General features: G+C 45.9%; 1 protein-coding gene across 4 annotated transcripts in view; it reads left to right on the forward strand.

Annotated features, from left to right (window-relative positions):
- The window catches only part of SMARCC2 (SWI/SNF related BAF chromatin remodeling complex subunit C2), a 482,651-nt gene that overhangs the window by 414,440 nt on the left and 40,246 nt on the right, over nt 1-27,965 (forward strand). For 2 of the 4 annotated variants that reach the window (XM_086963879.1, XM_086963881.1), the window contains exons 26-27: nt 7,364-7,751; nt 8,446-8,862. In XM_086963879.1, coding sequence (XP_086820005.1) covers nt 7,364-7,751; nt 8,446-8,862 — 805 coding nt within the window. The remainder of the gene's footprint in view (nt 1-7,363; nt 7,752-8,445; nt 8,863-27,965) is intronic. The other 2 variants (XM_086963886.1, XM_086963883.1) reach the window with 2 other exon arrangements.

Here is a 27,965-nt window from a genome sequence, read left to right on the forward strand (position 1 = left end):
GTGATGTGGGTGCTTGTGGAGAAGATGGGTCGAGCGTGTGGCCGGCGGCATGGGTAGGTTCGGTGACGAGTTGTCGGAGGCCGAGGTTTGGCGCGGTTGTCGATCAGGTTGGCGGAGTTGGCGTCGTTGATGTTCTCGAGGTGGAAGTTCAGGTCCCCGAGGAGGATGTAGTCCGTGGAAGGCAGTGCGGGGTGTTGGCGAGGTCGGCGATTGAGTTGCTGAACTAAGCCAGGGGGTCTGTAGATGAGTGTTCCCCTGAGGGTGGTCTTGGGGTCGGTGTGGATCCGGAAGTGAAGGTGTTCGGCGGAATTGAAGGAGTCTTCTGCGAGGGTGTGGACCTGGAGGGTGGACTTGTGGATGATGGCTATTCCTCCTCCCATTCCGTTGGTGCGGTCTCTGCTGGAGATCTTGTAGCCGTCCGGGATGGCTATGGCGATGTCAGGTGCTGAAGAGTCGTTCCACCAGGTCTCCACCAGGTCTCGGTCAGGAAGGCAACGTCTGGGGTGGAGGTGTCGAGCAGATCCCAGAGCTCGACGGCGTGTTTGCGTGCGGAGAGGGCTTTGAGGAGTATGCAGCGGAGGTTGTTGGGTCCCGTCCTTGGAGGTTTGGTGGTTCTGTCGCATGTGAAGTTGCAGGTGTGGCAGGAGAAGGGCCGTGGGTGCGTTTCGGGGCAGCCTGGAAGCAGCGGTGGTCTTGTCCAGCGTTGAGTGCGAGGAGAGTGCTGGCCTCGTATCGGAGTCTGGCGTCGTGGCGGGTGTGAGGTCCAGGGGTTCTGGCACGGTCCAGGCGCAGACGGGTTTGCCTTTGGCGCGCCCACTCCGCGCGTCCGGGCAGCGGCCGCCATTTAAGGCGGGGAGGGAGGGAGGAGCAGCTGGGAGACGGGAGCGTGGACGCAGGGGTCAGCGGCGGGAAAACGGCAACACCGAAGGCAAAACGGGGGTGGGGGGAGAGAACTGGGCTACAGCAACTAATCAAGCAGGAGAAAACACACGTATAAATGCAATCCAGAACACAGCGGTGATCAGGGGGCGAACACACAATAGGAGCAGCAGCAGCGGAGCGAGCAGACACAGGTGGTGCTGTTCGGCAGTAGGGAGGCGGCCTGGCCTGCAAGCAGGGTCAGGGGTCGCACTCAATAATCTCTCTACAAAATCGATCTGAATTATCCCAGACCATTTGATCTTAATGCCATTTTATCCTTGGGTATTTACACTTTGTGCCAAACACAATTCTCCACAGAGGATATTGTTTAATCTGACAGTTAAAAATACTGGGTTGTGGTTGCTTAAACAGCTTTTTTCCTCCTCCATTTTTACAATCTGGTTCTGGCCATGTACCGAGATTATTATGTGGTCGATTGTTGAACACTGGCCATGCCCTTCAAACGTTGGTAATTCCACTTGTCCCTCCTGTAGCATCTGATCCACTACTTCCAAATATATTTGCACAAAACCCAGTTAATTGATTCCCCATACGTGTTATGTGGGAAATGAGTATAGCTTTCTCCGGACTCACTCTCATATCCACAGTACTTCCCTTTGAGAATGTCACATTTCCTACTATTAAAATCTCCAACCCAAATCAAAAGTAGTCACCCTTGATCTGTTTTAGAAACAGATCAAGCTCCTTCTCCAGGGATAAAATTACTTGATTTATATTACTGTCAAAAGACAATATTATAAAAGTTAATTATCCCAAAACACTGATGATCAATAGTATTTAACCACAGAAACTGTAAATAGGGTTAATCAATATAAACATGCTTCAATGTCAGCGGGCAAGTAACCGCAAGTAAAACAGCTAAGCCTCCCTTTGCCCTTCCACTTCGTGAGGGGGTTGCTTGTGTACTAATTGTTGAGTAACCATCAACAAAATAAGGTTCTGTGTGCCAGGTCTCTTGTACACAGATAATGTGACACTTTTTCAGGAATTCAGGCCATACCTTAGTATCCAATTTTGAATTGATTCCTGCAATGTTCCATGAAACTATAATCAGATTATAGGCCTGTGAATCTGGTGTTGACAATAAACCTTTAGCAACTGGTATGACTCGAAAAATCTTCTAAGTGTGAAGTTTTTAAACTGTAAAATATTCCTATAAAGTCAGCCGAATACCGAATTTCGAAGTACTCGCCTGTGATCAGGAGAGGAACCTGTACTATACCTTGTAGCCCAGCACTGAACCGCAAAAGTAATCCTAGCCGGGTTTGCTAGTAACCTGGATTTTCTCCGTAGGAATATAGTGTCTGCTTTTCTGTGAAATTTCTTTTAAGTGTCTACTTTTAAAAACTTAAAATATTCCTTAAATACCAACTACTGAAACGTAATTACTTACCTGTCTTAAGTAGAGATCCCAGTGCTGGACCTAGGAGCCCAGTACTGGATTACAAAAGTAACGAGAACGTACTTTACCTGTAACCTGAATTTTCTCCCATTGGATAACATTGCTAGATTTTCACTGAAAAGTTTCGGTGTGAACTTTTAAAATACCTTTATATTCCTTAAAAAGCATTGCAATAACCAAAACGTTTTTACTGAACTGTTTTCAGCTCACACCCCAGGACTGAATCTAGGATCCAGTCCTGGATTTACAAAAGTAATCTACAAAGTAATTAACTGCATTTTTGTAGAAAAACCCATTGAGATCAATGTTGAATTGTGTTTAGTATTGTGTTGCCTACTGCAACCCCTGTACCTATTGTGTTTACAAAGTTATTTCCTTTTTGCAAAGTACTTACCTGAGATCCCTCATAATTGAGAACAGTATATCTTGATACCTGTTGCTTCTAAAAATAAAACAACTATATCTTTTGATATAAAAACAATTGGCCTGGAGTTCAGTCATTGAGTGTGTGATACCTTTTGCTGACTGAGTGTGTACAACAAATGCTTTACACTGTCCTCTGGTACTGCCTCACTGCTCGACCAAGCTACCACTTTTGAGAGTAAGGTCAGCCCTGACTTAAATCTCTGTTATACCTCTGGAGTTTGTGGTCTCTATACACACTGTACCTTACTTTGGTCCAGTATATATAGAGCCACTTTCTCACCACTAGGTCTAGCAGCATGGCTCCTGAGGATGTAGAGTTTGATCACCTAATTTGCCAAAGAGAGCGAAGGAGATTCTAAAGGAAGCAGGGCGACCAACAAGAAAATGCTACAGCAACAAGTGGAAAAGATTTCAACTATGGTGCAACAGGCAAAGAAAACACACAAACTGGACACAGGATGCCACAGTCATTAGATACATCACACACCTTCTGGACAAGCACCTCTCCTCTGCCTCTATCAGGGTTCACCTAGAGGCCATTGTAGCATACACAGCGGAATATTGGGGGGATGGTTTTTCATCACGCCAATAACAAAACGCTTCCTGGTCGGTATTAAAAATGTGGCACCCCTAAGAAGAACCCCTATGCCTACATGGAACCACAATAATGACATCACCTTTCCAGCCAACGCAGAATGCACAACTCAGATTCCTAACTCTCAAAATTGTATTCTTCCTTGCTTTCACCTCTCTAAGGAGAGTCTGTGATATACAAGTGCTCACCACCCAGAAACCATATATACGGATAAATAGAGATAGTAGCAATGAGGACAAACCCAAGGTTCACACCTAACTAAGGTAGTGTCAGGGTTCCATGTTAACCAAGCCATCCACTTACTAGCATTTTTTCAGATGCCTAAAATGCAAGCAGAGAGAGCATTGCACACACTAGACATGCGAAGGGCAAGAAAAAAAAACAATCTGGAAGGGAGAACAGTTCTTCGTGTCCTTCGCACGTGCAAGAAGAGGGGGATACCTGGTCAACAAGGGAACTTTTGCAAAATGGATAGTGCAAACAATACAGTATTGTCACAGGGCAGGGGGAGCAACACTTACAGAAAAAAACTGAGGCACGAGGGAATCAATCAATCAATCAATGACATTTATAGAGCGCACTGCATACCCGTAGGGTCTCAAGGCGCTGGGGGTGGGGGGGTGCCGCTACTGCTCGAACAGCCAGGTCTTCAGCTTCTTCCTGAAGGAGAGGTGGTCTTGGGTCAGGCGCAGGTCGGTCGGGAGGGAGTTCCAGGTCTTGGCGGCCAGGTAGGAGAAGGACCTTCCTCCTGTAGTCGCTCTTCGGATGCGGGGGACGGCGGCGAGGGCGTGGTTGGCTGATCGGAGGTGGCGTTTGGGAGCGTAGAAGTTGATTCGGCTGTTGAGGTAGCTCGGGCCTTGGTCGTGTAGGGCTTTGTGTGCGTGGGTGAGGAGGCGGAAGGTGATTCTTTTGTTGACGGGGAGCCAGTGAAGGTCTCTCAGATGTCCGGAGATGTGGCTGGTTCGTGGGATGTCGAGGATGAGTCTGGCTGAGGCGTTCTGGATCCGCTGGAGTCTCTTCTGGAGCTTGGCGGTGGTACCGGCGTAGAGGGCGTTGCCGTAGTCCAGTCGGCTAGTGACGAGGGCCTGGGTGACGGTCTTCCTGGTCTCGGTGGGGATCCACCAGAAGATCTTCCGTAGCATGCGTAGGATGTTGAAGCACGCCGAGGAGACGTTGTTGACTTGCCTGGTCATGGAGAGGGAGGAGTCCAGGATGAAGCCCAAGTTGCGTGCATGGTCTGTCGGTTTGGGTGCGGTGCCCAGGGCGGGGGGCCACTAGGAGTCGTCCCAGGCGGAGGGTGAAGAGCCCAGGATGAGGACCTCCGTCTTGTCCGAGTTCAGTTTCAGGCGGCTGGTCGTCATCCACTCGGCTACCTCTTTCATCCCTTTTGTGCAGGTTGGCTCTGGCGGCGGCGGGGTCGTTGGTCAGGGAGAGGATCAGCTGGGTGTCGTCGGCGTAGGAGATTATGCTGAGGTTGTGTTGGCGTGCGATGGCCGCGAGGGGGCTCATGTAGACGTTGAAGAGGGTGGGGCTCAGTGAGGATCCTTGAGGGACGCCGCAGATGACTTCGGTGGCCTCTGACTTGTACGGTGGTAGGCGGACTCTGTGTTCTTCCGTCGAGGAAGGAGATGATCCATTCCAGCGCCTTGTCCTGGATTCCGACGTTGCTGAGGCGCTGTACTAGGGTGCGGTGGCAGACACTGTTGAATGCCGCGGAGAGGTCTAGGAGGACGAGGGCCGCTGTTTCTCCGTTGTCCATCAGGGCTCGGATGTCATCGGTGGCGGCGATGAGGGCGGTCTCGGTGCTGTGATTGGCTCGGAAGCCGGACTGCGAGGGGTCGAGGGATCCATTCGTCTCGAGGAAGGCGGCCATCTGCTTGTTGACGGTCTTCTCGATGACTTTGGCTGGAAACGGGAGGAGCGAGATGGGGCGGTAATTCTTGAGTTTGGTGGGGTCCGCTGTGGGTTTCTTGAGGAGTGCGCTGAGTTCGGCGTGCTTCCAGCTCTCAGGGAAGGTGGCGGTGTCGAAGGATGTGTTGATGATGTCTCGCAGGTGGGGTGCGATGACAGCGTCGGCCTTGTTGAAGACGTGGTGAGGGCAGTGGTCGGTCGGTGATCCGGAGTGGATGGAGTTCATCGTGCGGATGGTGTCTTCGGTGCTGATCGGGGTCCAGGCGTGGAGGGTGGTGGTGGGGGGTGGTTGTTCGGTCTTGGTGTGCGTTGGTTGGTTGTTGAAGCTGTTGTGTATGTCCGCGATCTTGTTGTGGAAGTATGAAGCGAGGGAGTTGCAGAGGTCTTGCGATGGGGTGATGTCGTTGTTTCCTGCGCTGGGGTTGGATAGCTCTTTCACGATGTTGAAGAGTTCCTTGCAGTTGTGTGCGTTGTTGTCCAGCCGGTCCTTGAATGCAGTTTTCTTGGCGGCGCGGATCAGCTGGTGGTGCTTCCGGGTGGCCAGCTTGAAGGTGGTCCTGTTGTCCGGTGTAGGTTCCCTTCTCCAGACTTTCTCGAGGGCTCGGCAGTTCTTCTTGGAGCTCTTGAGTTCGTCGGTGAACCACGGGGCTTTCTTGCTGCCGGGTCTGCTGGGCGGGGTCCTCAGCGGGGCGAGCTCGTCCGCGCAGATGCTGATCCACTTCGTGAGGTTGTCGGCGGCCTGGCTGGGGTTCGCTGAGCTGGCAGGAGGGTGCTGGCTCAGAGAGGTGGCGAGCTGGTCTGCTGTGATCTTGTTCCAGCTTCTGCGGGCGGCCTGTTGCTGGTGGGTCGTCGTTCTCTTGAAGGTGAAGTGGACGCAGCTGTGGTCCGTCCATTGAAGCTCTGCGGCGTGGCTGAAGTCGATGTCTGTGCTGGAAGAGAAGACTGCGTCGAGTGTGTGTCCGGCGAGGTGGGTGGGGGTGGACACCAGCTGCTTGAGTCCAAGATTGGCGAGGTTGTCGAGCAGGGTGCTGGTGTTGCGGTGGAGGGAAAAGGGGGCATCCCTCGCCTTTCTAGGTAGCGTAGCACTGGGAGACATTTGCGCAGTGGTCACCTGTGCATTTCTTCACTAAACACTACTGCGTGGACATTCAGGCCAACGGATGCAGAACTGGAACAAAGAGTGCTGAAACCTTTTTAAACACATACTCTAAACTTTGGAGTCTAAAGGACCCAGCTTACCAATAGGAGGGAATACCGCTTTGTAATGAATGCACAGCATGTGAATCCAGAAAAGGTTCCTACTGCAAAACAAAATAGTTACTTACTGGTAGGATTCGTTTTCCAGCTTGAAGAATTTTCTGGAACCACATGCAACCCACCCACCTCCACCAATAGATATGTTTTGACGTCCTTAACACGAGAACAATGACAAGCACAGAGAAAAGCAAAAAGAATCTGAAGATGGCGACTACGTCGAGGGATTTCCATGGCATATATCTGACATCACAAAAGGAGGGGTTTAAACCCCAATGGTAGAAGATGCCCACGTAAGAAATAGAGCAGACTGCAATTAGACTATCCCGAAACCATCCACTAGATGGCGGAATAATGCACAGCATGTGAATCGAGAAAAGTCTTCAAGCTGCAAAACTACTCCTACCGGTAAGTAACCATTCTCTGCTATGGTATGGTTTGGTGAGGGAAAATATTGCAACTAGAGAAAGTGCTGTATTTGCCCTAATTCAACCGATTTTGGCAACTTAAATGAGATGATGTGGTGAAGCTAGGTTTTGCAGGATGACCATTCAATTGTTTTCCTGTGATAGTCAGTTATTTGCGTTGATAGTGAGGCTTTGTTGTTGGTGCGAGTTCTCTAAGGGGGAGAGAAATGTATTGAATGTTTTTCCATGGTTCAGCAAATTTTGGTTCGGTAAGCTTTTCAGGAAGAGAAGGCACTGTCTATGTATTACCGTGTATCGCTGTGAGGAAATTGAGTGGTTTAGGAAACTGGATTGCATTCTACTCATGTATACTTTACTTATGATGGTTAAGCAGGACTTATTCATCTTTGGTATTTGTACTTGTAGTTGGAGTATCAGAGGCAGCAGCTGCTGGCAGACCGACAGGCGTTTCACATGGAACAGCTCAAGTATGCTGAGATGAGGGCTCGCCAACAGCACTTCCAACAGATCCACCAGCAGCAGCCACCACCACCAGCTGCGTTGGGCAACCAGGTGGTGTCAACATCAGGGGCCCCTTTGGCACCCACAGCTCATTCCATTCCCCAGCCATCTGCCATGGCTGCAAGCATGGTGGGACAGACTGGTGTCTCTGCTTCAGGGGAACAAAGTTTATCTACTCCTCCTTCTCTGGGGGAGAGGCCACAGCCGCAGCTTCCACCCCCACCAACGCAGCAGGGTGGGACGCAGCAGCAGACATCTGTCCAGTCAAGCCAGCCGCCTGCCGCAGCCCTCGGTAAGTAGGTGTTTTGTGTGGGATCTCCTGGTTAGTAAGCAGAGGGGGCCTTGGGTGGCATTACATACTGAGCTCAAGTGGAACACAGTCTCACGACCCCTATAGGTCTATTACCCCTTTCACTTCTCTGCCCTCGGTTGCCCCACCTTGTGACTTACAATGTTGGTTGTTTTCCATGTTTTTTTGCTTTTTCGTACTTAGCCTAACACTGAGAAATGTTGCATACCATTTTGCCCTTTTATGGCTACTGAACAACTGTGGGGAGAGTGGTGGTTGTCATTTGTTTCCCTTTTACTTTATATTTTAAGCTGTGTATGCAGTATGTTTATCTGTGCCCGAACCACTCTTCTGTGACTGAGCTACTTTTGCCCCCTGCCTCCTCATTCCTGGCCTTTCACAGCTTGCTTGTTGGTGTACCCAGCCTGCCGTTTGTGGTCCTGGTTGCCCCATTTACTACTTGTTCTGTTTGCCTTGTTTGTCCTAGGAACCACCATGCTTTGCATGTTCAAGTCTGCGACCTCTCACATATTTTGGGACTACCAGTGCTGTATGTTGATAAGAGTGAGATGCTCTTATGGGTTGCTGCCTCGCCAAGCCTTGCATATCCCAAGTCCACTAACGCTCTTGTCCACTGTTCTTGTAGCTCTTCATTATTCTCTTTATGTGGACATTAAATCTGGTGCTTTCTCTTTAGGTCCTACTCCATTTCCAAGCCCTCCTCCTCCCTCTTCAATGATGCCAGCGAATGTGCCTGTGAACATGAACTCAACAGTGCCGGGTAATGCTCCAGCTGGTATGCTGTGTGGAATTCCCTCATCCATCCCATATAACCTGCCTAATAATGTAGCAGAGACCATGAATATTAACCTTCCTCCTAACATCCCCTCTCCTTCAGTGCATGGTAACCTCCCCTGCAGCATGCCTGGGGGTGTGCTCACTCCCTCTCACCTGCCTGTGACAATGCCCCCGAGGGCACTTGCAACAGCCGTACCACCTCCCACGACATCCTCCATCCCTCTCATCTCTGGCACCACACCAGCTGCATCACACAGCCCGGCCATCGTAGCTGCCATGCAGGGGAGCTTTGTACCAGGTGCCAGTCCATCTCCAGGTGAGATTCTGTAATGTGTGCAGGACTACTGTGTCTTAAGAGAGTCTTCAAAATTCACATCCCACTGTAAAGAAACTAGCTGAGAATCTGTGGCCTGGGTAGAGTTGCCTTTTAAGAGCACTTCCTCTTGAACCGTAATGTCAGTTCACTAGTAAATAGAACAGGTCACAATGATATTTTCTGGTGTCATACAACAAGGTTTTTTTTTTTTTTTTTAATGTTCATTACCATTTTCAGAAAAAAATATTTCAAGTACAAGAAGGTTAACAAGTGCATGTGAAGCTGAAAATACATCAGCTGAGTAGCATGGTCTACATATGTTTGGTCACAGTATGACTTCGTTTAAAGTTTTGTGGTGAGACTTAGTGGTGTATAATAATGACCATATTGTATCCTGCTGTCAAGCTGGCTGCTGGCAATCTGTAGGATATGAAAGTTGATAAAGTCCAAAATGTTTCTCATTATAATGACAAACCTAGTGAGAAGCTTTGACTTGTGGGAAATTGTTTGTGTTTGAGACAGATAATTGCCCATATTGTGTCTGACTGTCAAGCAAGTAGGTGAAAGTTAAAGAGCTGTCTGTCTAAAGATGAAGTCTAAAATGTGGCCTGTGTAAAGACATTACATGTAAATACTTGAGGTGGGAGGTAGTGTCTAATGGTAAGACATTATGAAGGATTCTGTGACTTTATGGACACTTCAGAAAAGGTTGTCCCTCTTTAATTGAGCCCCCAACAGCTCTTCTATTCCCAATTGATGCCTGGAATACATGGAAAGCAACACTCCCATGCTTTATTTTCCCTCTCTGTTATGCTCAGTAAGCCAGGCCTTAAGCAATATTCCTTCAGTGACACTTTTCTACATTTCTTTAGCTGTTTGTGTGAAGCACTCTTGCAAGCCCTTAATTTTCCTATTGGTGTCCTTTTCAATATCCCTTTTATATGATTGTTTAAAAAGTCACATTACTTTCCAAAGGGAATTACTCTATAACTTACAAAAGTGCCATCTAAGTGTAGTATTCCTTGTTTGTCACTTGCTCTCAGTTGAACCTAAAGTAGACCCTTGCTTGCCACAATTAGTAGTTTATTCACAGGCCCTTTGCCCAGTAGTACACTAATTTCAGAGTTTGTAATATTTTATTTCCAGCTACACCGGCCTTTCTGTCGATCCTTTTCTTTAAAATAGAGTGTCTGAGACATTAGAGTTTTCATACAGTGCCTGAACAGGCACAGGGTCAGACTGATTTGCATATGGCCATGTCTGAACTGGGGTGGCAGAGTGATCTAAAGAACGGTGATGGATTAAACCCAGATCTGTTGACTGGGTGTGAGTGCTTGATTGGTTCAGATGCTCCGTCCATCACCACCCCCTTTTGTACCGCTTATTTCTCAGGGCATCACACTTGTGTCGCACAAAAAAGATCAAACATAAAAACGCCCTAACAAGTAATCAATGGCACCGCACACCTACCTCTCTTGTTCGCTGATCGATACTCAAATGTCAGACTTCATAACAAGGCGGGAGTCATGTCCAACTGTTCAAATAGTCATACAATTGGAATTTCTTTTCTTGGTTTTTCTTTTTCTTTTTTTTGTTCCAGTTTACTTTTTTTCTTATGAGCAAATGCATTTCAAGTGTTAAGAACTGAATCAAATGCAGGAAGGTTATGTTGGAGGCTAACACCCATGACTACTATATGTCGTATCTGATAGAGACTTCTAGATGACGGATTCCTTACCTTAGAACAATCCCGAGGATGCGGAAAATCTTGAGCAGTACCGGTGTGTGCCGACAGGTGCCATCGTCCATGCCAGAAGGGGCATGCAAGGTGCTTATATAGTTGCCAAATCAGCATGCTCAAATCCGTTCTTTTCTTTCTGCGTCATCAGCGCAGATCCAGAACAGCTACCTCAGTACTTTGTTGAGGTTCCTTTTTGCTACTTAGTGTCAAAATTCTTTTTAAGCTAAGCTCCAAGTGTGCTTCAAGGATGGCCCCTTAAAAAATCTTGTCAGTTTTAAGTTTCAACTGTGTGGATCCTGTCAAAGGCAGATGTCTGTGATAGATCTCAATGTGGTATGCTTATGGTGCCGGGAACTGGACCACCACTCCAAGACCTGAACAGACTGTCGAGCGATGAACCCCAAGGCTGTCTGATAGTGTGTCCTGAAGCTTCCTGTCACCCACACCAGGTGACTGTGCACCACTCCAGAGCCCGGCTGCAAGGAAGGCCTAGGGCCCACTCCCACCAATTGTCATTGCTTTCAAAATCCCGTTGGGTTAGTCCCTGAAGAAAAAGAAATCTTAGAAGTTGAATTGTTTTTCAACTTTGCAGCTTCAGTCCAAATAATTTGATGAGGCGTGGGATTGGTGCCACAAATCTAGGTCCCACTCCCACATGTCAGGTGTGTAGCCTGAGTCTAGATCTGCTCCCAACCTCCCATAATTTTCCAGAGCCAGAGCAACCCGCCCAGCTGTAAGAATTTAATGAGACCATGCTCCTCATATTTGTGCAGGCAGACCCACTGGAGCGCCTTCAAGTCCATGGTTTTGGCAGGTGCCCCAACTGGATTTCCTCCTGCTGGTTTGGCCTCTGCACCAGTTGGTCTCTTTGAATCTGTTCCTTGATCGTGTTGGCTCCCTTTGCAAGTCCAGAACCTTCCCAGGAGTCTGTTCAAGTGGTGCTGTTCCTGACACCCCTAGTGCCAGCCCCCATTGTTTTATCAGGTACCGATTCAGAACCGGACTGGTGTCGTCCAGCGTCTTGCAGGGATCAGACCAAGACCATCTGTTATGGAGACAGCCCATCCCTTTACTGACCCTGTGGGGAATACGTTTGGGGAAGACCTGAGGATCCTTATAGTTATCCCGACCCCCCGTAATAGCCCTGGGCAGAGAATAACTGGTATGAGGAACTGGCAGATGCCAGCGGTCTGGAAACCTCTCTGGAAACTGGCCTAGTCTCTCCTAGTGTGGCTACAGAGGAAGGAGATGAATTTGCCTTGGTGATGAGGACGACCGCTGAAGTGAAGTACCTTATGCTGCCCTCTGTGGCAGTCAAGGCTAACATCTTGACAGAGATGCTTCAACACAAGGTAGCCCCATAGAACCTCTTCTCCACTTTAATGAAGCCCTCACTGATGTTGTGCTCAGGGGCTGGGTGAAGCTATGCACAGGACAGTTGCCTGCCACGATTGCCATTCCTGGGGATCCAGCTTTCCTCACCCCCCAGATTGTTCAGTGGGGTTACTCTCTTCCATTCACGGAAACCCTGCAGACTCTATCTCCATCTTCAGATCGGCTGATAGAGGACCACTTCTCTCTGTTGTGTCAGGAAGTACAGGCTCTTCTGGCCAAAGGCGCTATCAATAGGGTGCCAACATTAGAATTATGTGGTTGTTGCTAGTACTGATTGTTTCTAGTGCCAAAGATAGGCCCACCACACCTCTCTTCTTTCCAGAGCACCATACGCGGATCTGGATGTCCTAGTCTTTCTGAGACTTAACTTCACTTTTCTATATTCTTCTCAGTGTGCAGTATATCACCCCTTTAAACAACTGGTTTCAAGCCCTGTAGGGACTTTTGCAAACAAATGCCTGTGACTGATCCCCATCAGGTGTGCCTGGGGTTCAGCCAAGACTCCAAGTACTGCAGAGGGAAAGCAGCCTTTACAACGCAGATATTACCACGCAATGAATTTACCATGAATTATCTTTATAATGCAATGTCTTTAGAATGCAAGGGAAGTATATTTAAGCTAAATGTGTGTGTATATATATGCGTTCGAGGCATATGAGCTGCATATTGCACTGTGCATAGATCGCCACCTAGTGTTGGGCCCGAATGTTTGCAGTTTGTTGTTGTCCTGAAAAGTTCTTTGGAAGTCACGAGATCGGTGACTCCTCCTTTGGACCACATTGCGCCTGGGCATCGGCTCCATCCTCAGATTGTTTTTTCCGCCGTCGAGCTTGGATGTGTTTCCTGCGCTCCGGTTTGGAACCGAATTTCCTTCGGCGCGCAATACTCACTAGTTTGACGGTATTGTTTTGATCGCGCTCCACATCGGCGCCATTCTTCTCTACTGCGAAGTCTTCGATTCCGGTAGTCGACGAAGGCCTTCGGGCCTACCTAGGCCTTACTTTCTGGCTCATGGAAAGGACGCCATTCAAGAAGTGCCCTCGATGTGGGTCGAAGTTTCCCCACACGACCTACATGAGGTGTGCAACCTGTGCCTCTCACCAGAGCACGAGGCCAAAGACTGTTCCGCTTGTGCCTCATTCCGCTCCAAAAAAACGATTCGAGACTGACGAGCTCAAAGAACTATGGCTCGCTCGTCAGCTTCGATCACCGACGACATCTTCGAAGAGGGCGTCAACGTGCCAGAAAACCAGCACACCGAAGAGAGTTCCAGCTCCTCTGATGACCTCTGATGACCTGTGGGTCACGGAGGGCCATGAGCAGTTTCAGTTTGCTATGCTCCATTTTGACCTTACCAGCGCCCCTAAAGTGTTCACAAAGGTGATGATGGTGGTTGCAGCCCATCTGCGGTTGTCAGGAGTTCCAGTCTCCCCCTACCTAGATATCTGGCTATTGAAAGCAGACTCGCCCCAGGCATTTGTCTCCCATCTCTTGGCTGAACCCCTCTGACTTATGAGAGTCCTGATATTCTCAGTTTCAATGAATCATTGGTTGTATTTCTGGGGAGCCAGGCTAGATAAGGATAGATACAAATGGCTTATTAATGAAACCTATCAGTTAAGAATTTGAGCATAATTTGAGATGGAATCTCTCATGAGTCTGGCATTCACCCAGTGCCATTGCGCTTGTCTGGTGCACAAATCTCTTTGGCATTTATCATTTACTGTTTTAAATGAATAGTAGAAAACTTCTCTGAATCATTTTATTTCCAGAACTTTTCTCAACCAGGTATAATTGGGTTGTACGTTCAGTGTTGGGTAGGTGTGATTTCTTTATCCATTAACACAACCTATGACCAAGATCAACTCCTATAAATGGATTCAGCCATTTAACCACACACAAACACAAGCAGTTAAAGTCTTCTAAATATAGTCTTTAATTTTGTAAAGCACAATAAAAGTAAAATAAGTGAACAAAACAGTCGAAAAAAACATGAGTTATTCATTTTCTTTTTCTATAGTGCTTGCTACCTTTGTAAAGTAGTAGCATTGTAAAATGTGGATGTTACATTTACCCAACCCAGTGGTGGTATTTTTATGCACTTTGGAAGTATGTGAAACTGAGTTTTGTCCTACAGTTTCTATACATGTATCTGCAGCACATGCTGAATTCCACTGAACTGTCCTACTGCCTAAGTAATATTTGTTTTGCAGCGTGAATCTTTTCTGGATTCTCATGCTGTGCATTATTACACCATTTAATAGTTGGGTCTGGAACTTTTTGTATATAGTAGTCCTGGGTGTCAACTGTCCCTATCATGTGGTGCTTGTTCCATCCTCTTCTGACATCAGATGCACTTCCTGGATGTCTCACTCTTGGTCACCTTCCTCAGATTCTTTTTCTCTGCCGTTTTGTCTGGAAGCATTGGGAAGATCTTGAAACTACAGGAGGAATACGATGAAGCAAAGGGGTTTTTTGTCGAAGAAATTGGAAGAAAAACTTAAGGATATCCAAAGAAGTGTTATAGGAAGTGGAGTTTTTAATCGAGGGAGAATGAGCGGATAGGGAGACTCCTGCTTGTCGTGAAATGGAGAAAACACTGTTCCGTTTTTGCCCACAGTGCCACCATAAATTCACTCAGAGGGACAGTCATCCAGTCTGTGATCTTTGCTTTCCAATCAACTGTTAGTCGGACTCCTTTGAAGCCTATGCGAAGTTTAAGGTAAAGACACTGAAAGCTCTAGAGAAACAAAGGCCCGCACATCACGCTATGCAGGAGCCAAAGGAAAGAAACTCACTCAGCGATGTGGGGGTGATGAGTGAAGAAGATAACCCTGCATAAGAAGTGGAAGGAGAAGACATTGAAAAAGAAAATAGGAAGTTGAAAGTAAGACACAGACTGGTAACTCTGAAAAAGATAATGGTGTTTGAGCTATAAACTGTAGACTCCAGAAAACATAAGCCTGCCTCTGTGCCGAAAAACTCGCCGACCGAAGGCATGCAAGACAGGGCACAAAGATCCCCTCGGGTCCTATACAAAAGATACCCCAGTTGTGTGAAAACTGCCAGAAAAACATTGATGTTGAAAGTCAATTGAAGCCGAGACAAAGAGAAGAAAACGGCAGCTATACCAACAGCAGACGAACCTTCAACATCGAAAAAGAGCGACATCTACCAACGACCCCAATGAATACGCCCTCAAAATAGAGCACAAGAAAAGACTGCTTGAGGCCGAAATGGCTGCCTTCCTGCAAAAGAAAAAGGAATTTGACACCGGTTTACAGGCTTTTAGGATTCCATCGATACCTTCCACAGACCGCTCAAGAGAGGATAAGGATTAGTGGGAATTGGAACCCCCAACACATGAGCCTCACGAAGAAGAGGAACTGAAACTCTTCTGTGAAGAAGGAGAGACTGAAGGACGGAGTCCATACCAGGACGTTGAAGAATCAGAATGTGTTGAACACCAGTGGCAGGATCTCAAGGAAGTCTCCACTGAAGAAACCATAGGCACACACCATTAGAGGCCATCGCCTCCTGATGATGACATTGTTCAATCAACTGGTCAAAAAGGCAGCTGAACGGTATGGAGTACAACTGGATGACGAAAAGGCTCAAGCCTGTTTCTTACTAACATTAATACACAAACAAAAAATTCCATCCAGTGCTCCCAGGCATTATGAATCAATGGATCAGGGAAGAGAGGCATTTAAGGAGCCAGCAATCTGCAGGGCAGTGATTTGTAGGGTGGAGAATAAAAATATAAGCACCCATTTGAAGACCCTCCACACATCCTGGGTAATGTGGTGCCAGACACAGTCATCATAACTGCAACCAGAAAGAGAGCAAATATTCTAACCAACTTTGGACCTCGTCCAGATAGAGAAAGCAAGAGGATAAAAATGGTGGAAGGAAAACTTTAAAGAGGAGCATCAAGTCAGTGGAAAATAGCACACTTCAACTTATTGCTACATAGATATGCCCATCAAAACTGGGAAGAGATGGCATAGTTAATCAAGCACCTAACCGAACAATATAACGAAAGAGAAAAATCCCTAGCGGAAGAGTGAAAATGTATTGCCAACACATCAGCATTGGATGCTGCAGATATGGCAGCCAGACAGTTGGTGACAGGAACAACAGTTAGATGCCATACATGGCTAAGGATATCAGGCTCCAAGAACAAAGTGCAAGCCAATGTAGACAACAGCCCATTTAATGGTAAACAGTTGTTTGGGAAAACAGCAGACGACACGCAGCAGCAGATTTAAAAGAAAATGATACGGCCAAGTCAATGAGGGCCCTACAATTTAGGGGTCGGCAAGAAGGGTGAATCACCCGCACTAGAAGACATACAGGGAGAGGTGGATTTCAATCAGGAACAGCTCAACAACGTTCAAAGCACAAGTCAGCCACAGTCAACTACTACAAAAACAGGCAGCAGGAAAAAGTACCCTCCAAATTGAAATGTCAAGCAGTCTATTCAACATACTTCCAAGTTCTAAAACCAGACAAGACACTGTAACCAATACTAGATCTCCTTTTCACAAAAATTCAAAATGGCAACACTACATCAAGTCATCCCTCAACTCCAACAGGGGGATTTCATGGCAAGCATAGACCTAAAGGATGACTATCTACACATTCCAATGAATTCAAGACTCCAGAATTTCTTGTGGGTTTGTAATAAACAAGATGCATTACCATTTCAAACTACTACGCTTTGTAATAAAATCAGCTCCAAGAGAATTCAGAGTGCCTGGTGGCTGTAGGTTCCCATCAGACAAGTAAGGGAATACATGTTAACCCATACATCGACGACTGGATGCTAAGAGTAAACTCAGCACACAAGTGCAAAGACTACATGATAACAGCATTGATGACCCTGAACAAACTGGGATTCACAATACATTTGGAAAAGTCTTCACCCATGCCAGAACAACAAATTCTTCTTAAGAGCGAATAAAAAACACAATTTAGACAAAAGCTTTTCCATGCGAGTAAAGAGTCCAAGCCATAACCCAAGAAGCTCTATGGTACTGAAAGGGTCAGTCTCTGACATTGAGGACCATGTGGAAATTGTTAGGAATGATGGCTTCTTGCATACCAATAATACCACATCCGAGGCTTCACATGAGACCTATCCAAGAACGGATACAGAGCCAATGGTGTCAAGCAATGGAGAGCTGGGAGGATCTAGTGATTGTCATTCATAAAATACGGGAGGAAATGAGTTGGTGGGACAAGGTAAATGCTATAGTAGGAAGACCCTTTATGACTACAGCTCCAACAGTAAGACGTGAAACTACAGTAATCAATACCAAACACATCTGCTAAGAGAAGGCCTAAATTATGCTGCTCTAAAAGTGCATCTGGCTGCAATAGTAGCCTACACAAGGTGTTACATAGGAAGAAGTGTGTTCACTGTCCCTATAATCAAAGGATTTCTGGAAGGGGTTAAAAGAATAGTACCACCTAGTAGTGCACCAATTCCCACATAGAATCTCAATGTGGTACTCACACAGTTAATGAAAGAACCGTTCGAGCCAATCTATAAAGCAACCTTGAAATGTATCACTCTAAAAACAGCATTTCTAACTACGATTATGTCAATACGCTGAGTAAGCAAACTACAAGCACTCGCCATACATACAGGAACCGTACATACAAATACAGGGTAGTCTTGAGAACTAACTCACAAGTCCTTCCACAGGTCATATCACATTTTCACATAAATCAAACAACTCAAATTCCAAGACTCAAAGCTTCAAGCTGAGAAAGCCTTGCATACTCTGGATGCCCACAGGGCAATAATGTTTTACATATAAAAAACAAAGACCATCTGTGTGAGAAAGTGCCCTCTTTCTGCATGGTTGCCCCCACTTTTTGCTGAATTGCTGATTTGCTTTGACTGAGTGTGCACTGGGCACCAACTAATCAAGTACCCAGGGCCCCTGTTCTTCCCTAAAACTGCACTGAAGCCTAACCCAATTGGTATCTCTGGCCACAGGTCGGCCCCTGGTAAATGGTATCACAGGTACCCAGGGCACTGTGACCAGAGAAGGCCTCTAAGGACTGCAGCACTTATTGTGCCTCCCTTGGAGGTCCTGTACCTTCACACTCACACACTGCCTTGCAGGCTGCGTGTTTTGGTGCAGAACAAAGTAAAGAGTCAACAAGGCACACATCGCTGTGTGCCATGCCTACAACCCACTGCCCTGGCATAGATCAGTCACCCCTCTAGCTGGGTGCACTATCCCAGTAGTGAGGATACAGGTGCATGAGCCCTGTACCCCCTACAGTATCTAAGTCCATTCTTAGACATTGTAAGTGCAGTGCTGCCATTAAGAGTATATGGTGCTTGGAGGTTGTCATTACGAACTCCACAGCACAATAATGGCCACACTGAAAACTGAGAAGTTTGGTATCAAACTTCTCAGCACATTAAACCCACACAGAGGGCATCTTAGAGATGCCCCCTGAAATCTAACCTACCATAGTGTCCAGGCTGAGTGGCTGCTTTCAGCAGCCACCACCAGATGTGTTTCTGGACCCCTGGGTCGAGAGCCTGCTGCTCTCGGGGGCCTGAAACAATGCACATCCTGTGGCGAGGTGCCAAGCCTCCTCCCCCGGGATGGGCAGGGCCACAATGGGGAAGCATCAAAGGCTTGCCGCCTTTGTGAGCTTCTCCACACCACTTGCTGCTTTCAGCAACTGGTCCCCACTGGTTCTGCCCCCCACTTTGGGCGGTAGAACCGGTGGGTAAACAAGTGAGGAAGAGAGGTGTGCCCACCTCTGCCAACTCCACACCTCAGGAGGGGAGGCGCGGTGAAGCACAACTCTCAGTCCCCGCCATCTTGCAGATGGGGGGGACTCAGCCAACCAGGGAAAGGCTTATGCCCCCCCGCCTACTCGAGGGTGGCATAATAGGGGATGTACCCACCACAGGGAAGGCACCCATTGGTCCCAACCTTTTACTTACCTGTAAGGCCCCTAAATCTAGTATTTAGGGGCACCCCTGAACCTTGCTTCCTCAGACCAGAAGAAACTATAAGAAAAGAAGGAGGACCGAACAGCTGTGCTGAAGCTAACAAGAGGAAGATGCCCACTGACTTGGCCCAAGCCCTACTGGCCTGTCTCCACCTCGAACCTGCTCCCTCGAAATCCCGGTGTGTCCTGTAGCCAGCAATCTCGAAAACCCCGGAGGACCTGCCTGCCTTCAACCACAAATACTGTGCACCCGTGAACACCAGATTTGTACATCTCCAACCTTTGGCTCCGGCTGGACACCGCAAATCCACACCACTCTGCACCTGCCGTCCAACGCCCGAGTTCGATTGGGCAAACACCACGAGAAGGTCTCCCGGGCGATCCTGACCCGAAATCCGGCGACCCCTGACCTGCCTGCAGCCTAGATCCGGAAGATCCCAGAACCTCAGCACACACTACCAAATACTTAACTTTTCTTTGAAAAGTTTCTAAGAGTGGAGTTTGAAAAACTAAAGAAATTCTTTAACCCCTTGGGCACGGCCGGAATTTCGCTGCAACAATCTAAGGATGGAGCCGATGCCCATGCGCACTAGCACCCAAAAGAGGAGTCACCAGTCTCGTGATGACAAAAGACTTCTCCAAGAGAAAAACAAGAGCAATCATCCGAGCCCAACACCAGATGGCGAAATTACAACAAAAGCTCAGCAGTGCCACATGTCCAGAGATATAACTGACTCTATTCCAGGTCAAGTGGCCTTTCAAAAGTGCTAGCCTTCTGGAATATCACCTGTTTATCCTACAGGTCAGAAAACACCAGCTTTGCTGGTGCTGTGGTCTGTTGGCCAAATTGGTGACTGAGCTGTTCGAAGTTCTAATCTACGTTTGGGTGCTTCACTTGACCACATTGCACGATTGTGAGCTAATCATTTTACCCTCTGAACCTCATTTCTTTTACTTACCAAAATTTAAGTTGCTGAGAAATTAGCTACATTCTGGAATTAAACACTATTTCAAATGATAAACATTTTGTGTTTTCCTTATTGACTTCTTCTCTTGGATTCTTCTACCTGTAGAATTCTGACTGCTTGAGTCTCCTCCAGGTGCCAAATGAAATCTGGTAAGTTGAAATGGCTCTCTTGTGCCAATAGATGACTACTCGGCTCTGACTCTGCTCCGAAATATGACATCACAGAACCTAAATAAAGTGACAACCTGTTTTGTTACCACCCCCCACACACCTTTCGATGCTTACTTCAATTTGTTTTCCTCCGAGTATTTCCTGAATAACCCTTGAAAGGTTTAGTGTATCAAAGATACTCCTGTCCCAAACGGATGTCGCTCTTGGACACTCACGACCCCCGTGTCTGGTGTTCAAAGATGACTCAGGTCATGTGAGAAGTGTGCCTCATCCATGCCAAGTAGTTTACGTAAGAGGGCAGGCACATTAAGCTTGTGGAGGTTAGGTCTCACAACTTGAATCACAAAGAAATACCTTCCCAAGCAAGCTTCTCTAAGTTAGAAACAAGGTACAAGAGGATATTCAATAGTCCAAGAATGATTGTTTTATCCTAACAAGCGCTGTCTATTTCATAAAATACACAGTTGATTCTGTGAGATATTTCTACATACATGAGGACATTTAGAAGGAAGTTGCTTTTTAGTTGAAAAAATAATGGTCACCAGTGACATAGAACTGTTTGCATTGCTTACTAATTAGAAGATACTTTTTTCTTTCACCGCCCATCCATTAATATATTTGCCACAGATAGGGAAATAATTAATGCTTCAGTTAGATTCCCAAAGGCTTAGAGATTGTGTAGCTGGAGAGGACCAGGGATAAAAGGAAGGGCAGTGTCTAGCTACTGTTGGATCCCCTTAATAGGCCCAGCTAGTTATAAGTTCAGGTGCCATTTTTCCTTTGCATAGGGAGTTGACATATTTCGACCCCAATGGTTTGGGAGTCTCAGAACAGAAAGTGTATGGTTTAATTAAAGAAGCGAGCGAGCATTGTGGAAAGAACGAAAGGCTAACTTTAGTGAGGAGCCCCAGTGCATGCTGTACCCTATACTTCAAAGAAGAGGAGGATATTAGGGTAATGTCTCCATCTGGATGGTCAAGGAAAGAATAAAAACAGTTAGGTTAAATAATAAACATATGATTGTAAGAATATGATACCTGGCACTTATACCTTGTTGAAAAAGAGGTTCTTGTGTTGGTTTGGGTGGTGGTCCTCTGCTTTTTGTCCAACTTCAGTCCACATTATCCCTGTTCTTTGACGTATGGTTTTCAACCAACCTCCCCAAATCGCACCTCCAACCTTCCCAGCATCTCTTCTTTATTGGTGTAGAGCTGAAGATTGTTTACCTCAAGGCATTCTCCCTCCAAAGTGAGTTTGACATGCAGACTATAATTAGTATGTTTCAGTAAGGAGCTCTTTTTCTGGCCCTATTCGTCCTGCACTTATTAGGCCTTTTCCCTTCATGCATCTTGCTGGTTTCCAACAATTGGTGGCATATGTCTGCACTCCATTGGTGCCGCTGCTTTCACCCGACCAAGGACTAAGGAGCCCTGACAGATCACATTTTGGTTCCCCCTGAAGCAGCCTAAGACCTGCAGAGAAGACTGTTTGCAGATAACTTTGTGTGCAAGCCCTTCTACCCTACACCTGCAGTGGCTACTCTGGTAACCAATGCAGCCTATTTCTGTTGGGGCCATCACCTCGATGCATCAAAGATCAAAGATCTGTTCCTTCCCACAGAGAAGAAATCACACATCAGTCTGTGTGAGGTCTGGGCTATCTAGCTTCCTGCCTTTAGTCTGTGGTCAGTCAGTCAGTCAGTCAAAACACTTTATTTGATTATTTAAAATAATAAAAGACAAAAATACAATCATTTCATATATATAAAATCAACAATAACAATCAATATACAATAAATGCCCATAATTCCATAAAAATAGTCAATAAAATCAGACAGGATTATTATAATTAGAGATGGCTAATCTTTTAGTCTTGCTCCGAACAGCAGCCACCAAAAAACTGGCTACTCAAAAAATGTTGCGGGTACTACTTAACATCTGTAAATAGGTGAGAGCAGGCCTAACTTGTAGAAAACCCGCCTCTCTTAGTAATGGTATTAAAAAATGTTTCCGAATGTCAGAGTAGAACTCACAAAACATAATAAAATGCAAAGTGTCCTGGTATGAAAAGTTATCACAATGACATGGATTAGAGTTTTCAGGTTTACCCCAAATAGGAAAAAAACCTAAAGTCAAATGAATTCAATTGAACCGAAATCTAATCAGGAGCTGGTGATGGAAAGGTCTAGTTACAATTCTTAAATACGGCTCAAGTGAGGGGGTAGTTAATAACACATAATTAGCCTTTACAATAGGTTTCTTTAGCGCCTGCTCCTCACGTTCGAATGCTAACATGTTTAAAAAACTAGTCTTTGTCCAGCTCACATCCTCCTTTTCAATACAATCAGGTGACATGTAAATCTCTGGTGCCCTAATTTTGTAAACATTAGTCTTACATATTCAAGCCAGGGAACCCTGTTAGCTTTAACCATAGATCCACAATCACCTAAAATCTGATGATTCAGTGTAATTTCTTTATTTAGCCGGGTCTTTACCCAGCACATCAGTGGGGCAACTTTAAACAGATCCGTTACATATCCCAGGCCTCGTTCAGTATGTATTGAAAAAGTTGGGGTGGACTTGGGGTACTGAGTGAAGAGATCTTAAAAACGTATTCTCCGCAACTTGGATCCTGTCCTGCGATGTGTAGCCCCATATGGAGGAGCCATACGTGGCTATAGCCAGGCATTTAGATTTATACATTTTCAAAAGTGCCTCCACAGATCTTGCCCCCAACCTCTTTGTAAAACCCATAAGTGCTGAGGTAGACCTTGCTACAGCATTCCCTTTAAGCTTCTGCTGAGGAACCCAGGTACCTCTTTCGTCAAAGAGGACCCCTAGATATGTAAAAACGGGCACCTTAGAAACCTCCATTCCATTACAAAAGAAAGATTTTGACTTCAATTTCCTACAATGTTTCCCAACAACCAGAACATGTGACTTCTTAATATTTACTTTCAAATCCAGGGACACCATAAAATCCCCAAAGGATTCCATCAACCTTTGGAGACCAAGGCCAGTACGGGCCAATAGAACAGCGTCATCTGCGTATAGGAGAACCGGGATTACCGAGTACCCTATTCGCTGAACATCCAGGTAGGCCCCTTCCAAGGATTTCTCCAGAGCATTGATATATAAAGTAAAAAGGAGGGAGGCCAGGATACATCCTTGCCTGACACCCCTCTCTGAACTAAAGTGACTAGTGCATCTACCGTCCTGAGTAACCCTGACTGACGCTAAAAGACCCCAGTGTAAAACTGCAAAAAAATTAACCAAAGATGGGCCGATGCCTAAATCTAATAAAAATGGACCACAGTTTTGCCCTATTAACCAAATCAAAAGCTGAGGAAAAGTCCATGAAACCCATATAAAGGGACCCTTCCTTAGCCACTGTATATTTACTTATTAAAAGCTGTAGATTCAGGCACTGATCAAGGGTACTTCACTTTTCCCTAAAACCATATTGGAGATGAGGGGAACCCCCTGCTATCTAACCAATCCCTGAGTTTGTACAAAAGGACTCTGCCCAAGATTTTTACTGCTGAGTCTATCAAAGAGATTGGTCTGTAAAACGAAGGGTCCCCTCTCTGCCCCCTTTTAAAAACCGGGACGATAATGGATGTAGCCCAGGAGGCAGGAAAACCATTAGAATTTTTGAAAAACAGGGGACCCCTACAAATACTAAGTTTGCTAGTCGTAGGGAACGAGTAAACAATTGTGAGAAGAGAGAGCAAAACTCTCAATAGCAAACAATTATTAAACAACTGCCCTTTTACTGAATCAACATATATGATTTAACATGCGACTTTTGATTATTAGTAAACAAACCAACATATTTTTTCTTATTTTTGTTTATTATATATATTCATTGTTGTATAAAAATAGTTTTTTTCTTTTTTTCTCTTTTCTTACAACAGTAAGAAAAGAGAAAAAAACTATTTTTAAAAGGGCAGTTGTTTAATAATTGTTTGCTATTGAGAGGAAAACCATTAGAGCCTGAGGCATTGTAAACATTAGTTAAGATCTTAGCCCAATATTTAGGTAAGTTCCCGTACAAGTCCGCCGGGACCCCATCCGGGCCCGGTGCTTTATTTTTTGACATATCCAGGATTGCTCTTTCTACCTCAGTCACTTCAAAAATTATAGGAGGCAAAGGCTGTATAGTAGTATTGTCACCTACCAGAGAATCCAGGCCCTCATTACCATAGATTTCCCTAAAATGAGATAGCCATTGATCATCTGGAATGATACAATCCAATGGTATGTTCTCTTGCCCCGAGAAAAAAAGATGGTTAATAGTTGACCAAAATTTACCACTGTCCCGCAAGACATCAATTGATAAACGATTGTTCCACGCTTCATCTTTAATTTCTTGTTTCCATTGAGCAATGGCCAATTTATATGTTTTCCTCAAGCTAGCAACGGATTCCCTGTTTCTTGGTCTTTCCTTCAGGGCTTGAAGCAGGGCACCATGAGCCATGGAGCAGCTTCTATCAAACCATCTTTCTTCCTGATGAGATCTTAATTTAGTTTTTGCCTTTAGGTCGTTTGCAATCTGGCGACAAATGACAACATAAGCACCTCCCCAAGGCTTGTGTTTGTCTTGTGATCCTGTATTAATTTGTTATTTTTACCCCCTCCCTTATGCTCTGCCCTGAGTGTGGCTACACCAGGGCGTATTGTAAGCAGACCCGATGATGAAGCATGTCACATACTTCGGTGTGTGAGTGAGGGCAGTTTTTCAAAACAGATGAATTTTCCTCTGTTTTGTATTATTAAGAGTGTTTTTTAGTCTCTCCACCCCTCTTATGTGTGTATAGAGCCTGACTCCAACATCTTTACTGAACCAGTTAGTTTTAGGGAGAACAGGAGGATTAAACCTCCTTTCGATCTACCAACTTTTCCTGGGATTGCAGGCACAACAAAACCTATATAGCCATCCAGGAAAAAATTCTTAGTTGTGTCCCATGTTTCCTGCATGGCAATAATATCATATTGTTTTATAAAGTCCAACCAGATGTCATAATTTCTCTTAGATCTAATTCCTGCAACATTCCAACTTAGAATCTTACACGTGGTAGCTAAATTTGACACCATAGGTCTCTCCACTGAATCCTGGGCAGTATCTTCTAGTCAATCAATATCCTCCAAGTGTGTCAATGGGGGTAAAATGATTAGTTAGAACTATATCCGTATCCTGTTTTGAAGATTTAAAAAATTAATGTGGAGCTGCTTTAGAGCTCTCAGATCTCAGGGGAAGCCCCCCTGCTACTTGGGGGTGAGGAATCTCATGCGAAATATTAGGAGCCAACAAAGGCCTCTTCCCAGAAGACATAAGTGAATGTACTGCTTGTGCATTTATGTGTGCAGCTGGTGGTGGATAGAAATAACCCAGTGGAAATGGTCTAATACCAGAATTATCTAATTCTGAAGCATCCCAGAACAGTCTATCTGCCACATTGCATCTGTTAAAATTCACTACCACACAATCCCCTTCCACGCTCTTAGGGCGGCGTCCAATCCATCCGACCCTTCTAGCCATAATAATACTGGATGATATATCTAAACCCCTGCTACTATGTTGTATACACCAGTTTCTGGATTGCCTTAAGATTTCTTGGGTCGATTCAACCACTCCATCCCCTAATGGGGGTACTCCTGTGAAAACAGCCACCAAAGGGGCAGCTTCTGGGGGAAGATCAAGATTAATGCCACAAGGTTTTACTAGCCTTTTGCAAGTACTAGAATACCAGGCGATTTTTTTCTATAACTATGTAGTTACTGTCCACACTTTGGGTGTTACTGGGAATAAGACTCCCAATATCATGTTGTGGGATATTACCAATAGCGCCCACATTCTTTATTATTAGATGTTATAGTAAATTGGTCCTGAGTTGAGGTTGAGCTAGTAATACAAGAATGACCCTCCTTATCCCCAGATTTGGCAGTATGATCTTGCTGATTCTGTCTAACCAAGTCTTGCTGACCTCTGTATTCCTTTATAAATGAGGCAATCAATTCGCATTTTTTCAAAAGACCTGCAACACAAATATTTAGAGTATCTACAATGTCCTTAGCAATGCCCACTAAGGCTGGCTCCAGATGTGAGTTGAACATCTCCTCCACCAGGTCTCCCAGTTTTTCTCGAATATCACAGTCAGTATGTTGTGACATCTCTACTTGTTTTGGCTGCTTTGTGCCCTTCTTAATTCCTCTTCGTTTCCCCAGGTTACATTGTGCCATTGATCCAAAACGTTCTCCCTCAGGGGACTGATTGACAGTGGGGACCTCAACCACAGCCTCTACTATACCGCTTTGAATCTCAGTCACGCTCGTGGGATAGGTTACCACCACAACCGGCTCTATTGGTACCTTAGACACAGGCACAATATCAGTCACTTCACATAGCATTGAGGGCTGTGGTCAGTCAGTTTAAGTCCTGATGGACAACACAATGACAGTGTGTGGTATGCCAACAAACAGGATGGTATGGGTCTCTTTGCCACTCACAAGAATACATACTGCCCATTGTTGTGTGCCCACAGTTCCTGCCTCACTGAGCCTTCTGAGATATGTTCCGTCAGAGTTGGGACTTCCATCGTCACTATGTGTCTCCCCCGATCTCTGATTCTGAGCAATCTGCATCAGGACTGGGTGCTCCTCCTGCTGCTTCCCCTCAGGGTGGACTGCCTCTCGCAAAGGAGATTCAGGTTCTGTATCTGAACCTTCTGGCCTTATGATTGAGCAGGACAATCTGAACTCCTCTCACCTGGCTGCAGAGATGGTGCATTTCATCCCATCAGTCTGTCACCCCGTACCAAAACTGTTTATTCTGAACATTGTTCTTGTTTCATTTATAAGTGTGCCAAGGGGGATGTTGATTCTCACAAGGTACGTTTGTCTGACGCTTTATGCTTTCTACATTTCTGGGGTCAGCAAGGCTTTGCTGTTGGCACTGTTAATTGTTATTTGTCAGCCTCTTCGGCATTTCTTTTTTTACTGGATCTGCTGTTATTGTTCATGTCTCCTATCGTCATCCATTTTCTGCAAGGAGTTGACTTATTTATTTCCATCACCTCCTTTTGTTAAGCCATAATGAGATTTAACATTGTGCTCCTGCTCCGGATGGGTTCCTCCTTCAAGCTCACCATACACAGTTGCCCTTTGCATCCTTTGCTATGTTCCATGAAATGCCAGGCTATTAAACACCAAGATCTCACTGGATCAAACCATGTTTCAAAATCTGTGATGCTCTTGCCAAAAGGGGTCCTCCTGAGGTCATCAAGGACCATTCCTGCAGTGCACAGGGCATTTCGAAATTGTCCTGCCAGGGTGTTCCTATTTTAAATCTCTGCTTGACTGCAACATGAGCTTCGGTCCGGAACTTGGCCAGACATAATTCCTTCTACTAAAGTCTGTGTGATGGTTATTCTGTCCAGATCTGTTTCAGGACTCGCTGGTTTGACTAGCTCCTCACACCCACCACCTTGGAAGTACTGTTTGAATATGGATTCGGAGTGGAAACTGCAGGTTCAAGTGTCCATCAGAAGAACAGGTTACCTCAGTGTAGGAAAGTGCCCCTTTTTAACTTGGGCACCCCCACTTTTTGCCTTACTATTAATGTGATTTCGATTGGACGTGCACTGGGCTCTTGCTGACCAGGTTCCCAGCACCAGATCTCTTTCCCAAAAACTGTACAGTTCTTCCCCCAATTGGCAATACCTTTGGCACTCTCTCTATATAAGTACCTAGTAAATAGTACTCCTGGTACCTAGAGCCTGAGGTACTAAAGACAGCCCCCATGGGTTGCAGCACGAATTGTGGTACCCCAAGGGACACC

The sequence above is a fragment of the Lissotriton vulgaris genome, chromosome 1_1 (assembly GCF_964263255.1).
Source record: "Lissotriton vulgaris chromosome 1_1, aLisVul1.2, whole genome shotgun sequence".
NCBI lineage: Eukaryota > Metazoa > Chordata > Amphibia > Caudata > Salamandridae > Lissotriton > Lissotriton vulgaris.